The 6,645-nt window shown below is 47.9% G+C and overlaps 1 protein-coding gene across 1 annotated transcript in view; it reads right to left on the bottom strand.

The window, feature by feature from the left end:
- Positions 1-1,306: 1,306 nt before the first annotated feature.
- The window catches only part of LOC122387208 (SH2B adapter protein 1-like), a 367,382-nt gene continuing 362,043 nt past the window's right edge, over positions 1,307-6,645 (bottom strand). The window contains exon 8 of the mRNA XM_043377161.1: positions 1,307-2,061. Coding sequence (XP_043233096.1) covers positions 1,942-2,061 — 120 coding nt within the window. The 3' untranslated portion in view covers positions 1,307-1,941. The remainder of the gene's footprint in view (positions 2,062-6,645) is intronic.

Genomic DNA, 6,645 nt, shown 5'->3' with positions numbered 1-6,645 from the left:
TCTGGTAGCATCACGTGACTTCTTTTCAACAGATTATATATAATTTAAGGATATATTTACACGATTTCTGCCTAAAACATCATAAATAATACACTTCTAACATTTATTACTTCTGTTTAAGTCCTAACATTGCAAAACGCAAAGTTGATCATTTCAGTCACGTGACCAAAGGTATAGCAGGGGGTTGGGACAAACACTCGAAGGATTTCAAGTTTTGTAATAATTAAATTATATAAGTTTCATAATGAAATTGAAAGATTTAATTTTTGCTTATAAAATAGAAATTTTCGTATGCAAATTTTCGTACTTTCCTTATAGGCGAAATTCTCCAAATAAGAAATGTCAGTGACGTCACCAGGGTTTTAATCAAAACATCCAACCTACTTGTTTCTTATAGGCATCTTGGTATTTGCATCATTCCAACCAGGCGAGCACTTTAACTATTTCCGCGTGAAAATGAGATTGTATTTTTCAAATGTGTATTGTCTTGTTGTGTTAGAACATATACCTATATGGCTGACGAAGAAGGCAGTAGCCTTCGAAAGCTACCACTTAGGTATATAAACGTTACTGGTGTGGAATAACTCTTTTTGCTATAAACAATATGTCCCAGTACAATAATTCCATTTTAATGCTACTTTTTAGTTTTTCCTCTCTGGAGGCTAAACCATTGACCTGATGTCCAATCTGAGAGCAACACTCAGGTCTATAAAAGGGCTATCGAATGCGCTTTTCCGCGACGCTGTAGCTCGATTGGTTCCCGAGTTAGCCGTTGGAAGTTTCCAAAATTGCTGAAATGGACTAAATTTCACCTTTGATGACCTCTGGTGACCTGACCTTTGACCTGATCTAAAAAATGAGCGAAATGCTTCTGTCATTATTATTTTTGACGCTCCTTTGATTGCCACTTACCGTGTGTCGCTACGTGGCCCAGGAGCCGAGTTAGAGGGGGGCGTGAAAACGTCCCCCCCAGGCACGACACGAAAAACACAGGCCACCAGCACGGCGCGGGTTAACTAATAGGTAATGGAGAGGTCGCAAAATTGACCTGACCATCAATGTAGATATTTGCCTGAGGGTTACGCAAGGCGAATGTTCAGTGAGATCAGCAGGTTTCTATGGCGGTTATTCAAAGTCGATCATGCACACTCACATCATCAAAGGTCGTCTTCTATAGGCTACGTCGGCCGAAGAAATTCGCATGGATGCGTATTTTGAGAATAAAATGTCTGTAGCCTGAGCTCGTTTCCTATATCGTGCTAAATATTCATCAAGACCAAGGTTTTTTTATGAAAAAACACTGGGCTGCAATGGCACTAATTGGATTTTATGAAAAAAAACAGCGAAACTTGGTTCTTATACTCGTATTTTGCAACACCTAGTAAATCATGCATAAGCATGACGTTACATTTTAGACTGACGCCCCTGTCACTAGCTGACAATGGCGTCCGAAAAAGTCGCCCCCTCGAGCACCATGCCATCAGCCTTTCGCTGATGTCTGGCTACGCCACTGTGTCCAGATCATCAATGGCTATACTATACTGGAATGCACAGCAATGACTCGCACAGCAATGACTCTTCATGCACGCGCGTAGGTTCACAACTCTGCCCAGTGGCGGTCACAGAGACTCTGGGGTGCGTCAAGGTGGGTAGATATTACAGTTGTTCGATGATAGCGAGTATGCTGTGGCAGGCAGAATTGTGACACATTTAAGAAAGTTGTCTAATTGAAATACGAAGCTGTGCGATGCTCGCCTTTGACGATACATCTCACTATTACTGAATGGTGCCGGCTTTTGTTCGATTACGTACATCCTCACATTAGGTACTGATCGGCGGTGACCTGTATAAGTACAACGTGTTTGCGCAGGTCCCTGTCCGAGTAGCTGCGAGTGCAGCACCGACGCACTGCAGCTGACCAGTGGTGCTGGCAGGCGCGCCTCAGACGAACGAGTAGGCGTTGTCGACGGCCCGCTGAGCCGACTGGAGGCCGCCGGCCTGCTGCTCCAGCCGCTCCAGTGACTCGGTGCGCAGTCGGACAGAGCCACCGTATGTACGAACCTGAGGCATACGTGGAGAATTGTATGCAGCTGTCAGCTGGGGGTGTCCAAACACCCACGTGATCCTGTCAATACCCACGCCATATAAATGAGCACCAAATCCTGTAACACAGCCATAACACAAAAATGAAAATTAAAAACCTGGCCCTCGCCCCAGTTTTTTTTATATTCGCGATAGCTCGAACACGCCGGGGATAGAGAGCTGAAAGCATGAACGACCTTTAATTCAAGCTGGATCTTTTGACAGCAACTGCATTTTTGGGTCAGGTCAGGTCACTGAGCTACGACGATATAAATGAATCTCTGCACGGTCCTCAGATGCCGCAACTTCGTAACACCCTCCGTGCCAGACGAACTTTCACAGGGAGATGAAAGTTACAGAACGTAGTATCCTCAAGAGGTCTCAAAACCTGTTTAACTCGGATTTTTCCTAAAGATCACATGAGGTCAGGGCGATCACGTGACCTCACCATTATAAGTCAATGCAGAAATATGGAAACTGTTATTTTGGCGCCAGGAATAATATACAACTATCTCAAGCACATGGACTCGTGATTTCATGCACTCTTTGCAAGGTCCGATGCTTCACTTTTGCATTGTTGACCTTGCGTGACGTCATTTATGATGTCACTAGGGTCATAAGTTTTTCGTCAATAACTCCCGACCAAACTCAAAATCTCAATCAACTCCCGATCAAAAATCTTTCGAACAGCTTCGTGACCTGACTGGCTCTGACATGACCTTGACCCAAGGTCAACATCTTATGTTGACCTCATCCGAACAAAACATATCCTATTCGACGCGCCTGAGCTAGGTGACCACTGACCACGATGATGCCAAAATCGCGGCTCTGTGATCATTTATTCGAAGCTATTTACCAAAAAACCAAACCATGACTTGGGCCACTTGACCTGACCACAGAGGTCACCAGTTACCTTGAGACCTGACCTTAAAATCAGGTACCAATCGCTGCATTTCGTAACGGCGTCCAAGTGCGTTTTTTTCCCACGAGGTTCTACGTTAGGCGGCACGGGCGGACATCGATAGCAGCGCCTCTATCGGTCACTAGGGAAAGCTGGGCTGTAGGCGACGAAATACCGGCTGAGTTGTCACACGTTGAATAGGTTTATAGCCATCCGTCTTGTGAAAAAGTTGAACTTTTGCCTTTAATATTTCTAAAGGCAATTTTAGAAGTGCCTTCACATGGATTACAAAAACCGTTTAGATTATTGTATTCACTTCAAGCCTTCCCTATTGTTCTTGATGATGCGGGAACTATTTCTAATTAGTGTTTCTAGCTTAGTAAAAGAACATACTGTGCAAACGATGAAAAAAGCATAAATGGAAGATTTTAAATGCAATTTTCTCTAACAATTAATGGTAAATTCTCTACATAGCAAGGAAAAGGTGCATGCTAACTGATAATTTAAAGTTCTTGGGGCCAGTTGTTTTCTTCTTTTCTTACGTCGCCCCAATGGCCGCGAATACACTTATGATAACGCCTATCGAGCTCCATCAACGGCGAGGGGGATCGCACAGTCGTGTACAGGTTGATGGTCCTCTACTCTTTATCCACCGGTTTCCTATGGCTCAGCATTGGCAGCAGCCGCCTGGTACCGGTAGGCTGTGCCGCATGACCCGAAAGTTATGCGGCACAGTCTACCCACGCCGTTTGACATCGGCTCGGGTCGCCGGGTGGAGCGCTTTGTAGACCAGCTGTTGCGTCAGACCAGCGCGGGGGGGGGGGAGGGGCTCGTCTCAGTGGTTGGCGTGGGCTGGCGAGTGGTGTGGGGCGTGTTGGTGGACCATGGGGGCTGGTCGGGTGTGTGTGATCACTTGCTGCATTGCACATTTTGCGTCGCTTAAAAATTGCACTCCTGTTTTTGCTAAGCACAATGCACGGAAGACCCATCGAATATAATTTACTTTACTTGTCCATTGTGCAATACGTGATTTGGCACGGTATCGAGGCAACGGTCTTGTGCCTATGCATGATATTTAGGCAATACGTTTATGGATTGATGCTGGATGTCAATTCGTATGCTAAATTCGGCACGTATTAAATGAATGAATGAGTCAATCAATCAATCAATCAAACAATCAATCGCCATGTATAAAACCGTATAAATGGCTCGCAACCACTAATGGCAATCAATCTAAATGAATTCAAAATGAATTCAAAAGTTTAGGCCATACATGCACTATAATACATTTGTCACATCTGTCTATTGATAATCCTCAATAGCAATCAAACCATCCTAACTCGGAAAAGCAGCCGGAGCCCTGACGAGGCTCGAACCGGGACTCCACGCTGTAAGTTTTTTTTCCAATGATACACCATCATTCCACCAAGCTAGAGTGACCGGCACCCGAACCCACAAAACATTAATTGACTTTGCCGCCGACCTCCCGGCCCCGCCGCCCGCCCGGCCAGACTTTGCCCCGGCCGTAGCCACCATCCGGTGTAGCTCAGCGTAGGAGTGGAGTGCTTGGCTGTCAGACTGACCGGTAGTGAGGGCCCGGCTCGAAGCGCTTGACGTGCTGGATATTTATTTCTCGGTGGGAGGCTTTGCGTTTAGTCCACTTTTCAGAAAGATTATTTGGTGACTGATCTGTTTTCTTTCTTTCCTGCAATTCATGAGAGACCGTACAGTCCACAGCAGAAGTAATGTGTGGTTTCAGTCATGGGTATGTTCTGCTTCTGAAGCTTAGGAACGCTTAGCCAGACTACAATGAAACTTTGAATGTAGCTTATATGTATCGTCACCCTTGCAGCTGCAACTTTAGCTACTGACATCTTCTTTTCGATCACTCCGCATTAAACAATCGCCAGTCAAAGCCAACCGTTGAGATTGGTAAACCCCTACATTACTTTAGCGGTGGGCTGTACATGCATCCTTACCTGTCCTTCCGCACCCCACTTGGGAGATGGGTGGTTGACCCCCCATGGGTTTTGTGAATATCTCTAAAACGAATTTTTGGAGGAGGGATACGATCGGTTCTATGCGACAAGTGACCACACACGCCCAGCCCCAGGTCCGCTCACATCCTCCCCGCATCACCCCCTCCCCACACCACACTCCAGCCCGCCTCTCCACTGCACCGAGCCGAGCCAAATCGACAGGCCTGACCCTTCTTCCCCCCCCCCCCTCCCAGCCGGTGTGACGCAGCGTCCGGTCAAATCGCTCTACCAGGCGACCCGAGCCGGTGTCATACAGTGTGGGTAGGCTGTGCCGTTTCACTCTCGGGTCATGCGGCACAGCCTACCGGTACCAGGCGGCTGCTGCCAATGCTGAGCCATAGGAACCCGGTAGATAAAGAGTGGTGGACCATCAACCTGTACACGACTGTACCCACGTTTACCGACCCCACTCGGCCAGAAGGTATGTAGGTCCTGTGAGTGCTTTAACCCTCGCCCTGGCAGGGCATTTTTCATAACACGGCCTGGCAGGGGGGGGGGGTATTGTATTGTATTGTACTTATCGTGGCAAGCCGATCCATCCGAAAATGGCTATTATTGGCTGCCGAGTCAGGTGAAACGAATGAGGTGGGCACAACATTACATACAACACACACGCATCACATTTGCACACATATTCACATTTGCGCCACCGCGCCGCTACACACTGGCCGGGTCGCCGTGTTGCTCACGCAGTAGGAGCTTCCGATACTCCCTCCGAAAGAGCCTGTGACCGAGATTGCGCAGCGCCTGAGGCAGAGCGTTATACTGCGATACAGTGGCGTATAGGAACCGGCGGCGCCCGGATTCCGTTCTAATCACGGGTAAATCGAGCAGGTCGGCCTGACGCGTATCACGCCCATGCACGCTACCTCGCGACACAATCGCGTTGGATAGGGCTTCGGGCTCTCCTGTCTCGAGGATTTTCTTTAATAGCGTGACAGACCGTAGACGCCACATATTCTCGGCCGAGAGCCACCGCAACTCTTTCAGCACTTCGCTTACATGGTCATACTTCCGCTTGCCCGACACAACACGAGCACCGAAATTGATAAGCCGCTGGAGCCGAGACATCTGGGTGACACCACATCCACCATAGACAACAATGGCGTACCGGATCGATGAGACTACTAGAGCCTGAACCAGAGTGGCCAGCGTACTTTTCGGTAGGTAGTGCCTACTGTGACTCAGGCCGCTCAGAATACCGGTGCATCGGCGGGCTACATCAGTCACATGATTTGAGAAGGTCATGCTCTCGTCAAAAGTGACGCCGAGGTTTTTAGCTGAGGACGTTCCCACAGTAGTGGTACCCATGAACCTGATTTCTATCGGGGCTAGTTGACGAATTTGCTGCCTTGTGCCCAAAACAATGATCTGAGTTTTATCTGCGTTAATCTTTAGCCCATTTTTTCGGAACCAGAGTGACAGAGCTGCAAGGTCCCGCTCCAACTGGGTTACCATAGCTCCGACATCGCTTGGACTCCCCAGTACAGCTAGCTGCGTGTCATCACAGTATTGTACAAGACAACGATCGTACAAGGCACCTTCCGGCAAAAACAGTGACATATCGGTGGTGTACACGTTGAACAACAACGGCCCGAGCGCGGATCCCTGATAGGTGCCGAT

This window comes from Amphibalanus amphitrite, unplaced genomic scaffold, assembly GCF_019059575.1.
Source record: "Amphibalanus amphitrite isolate SeventyFive unplaced genomic scaffold, NRLGWU_Aamphi_draft 000277F_arrow, whole genome shotgun sequence".
Classification (NCBI taxonomy): domain Eukaryota; kingdom Metazoa; phylum Arthropoda; class Thecostraca; order Balanomorpha; family Balanidae; genus Amphibalanus; species Amphibalanus amphitrite.
The sequence above is the reverse complement of the archived record's forward strand: the minus strand, read 5'-3'. Positions and strand labels throughout refer to the sequence as shown.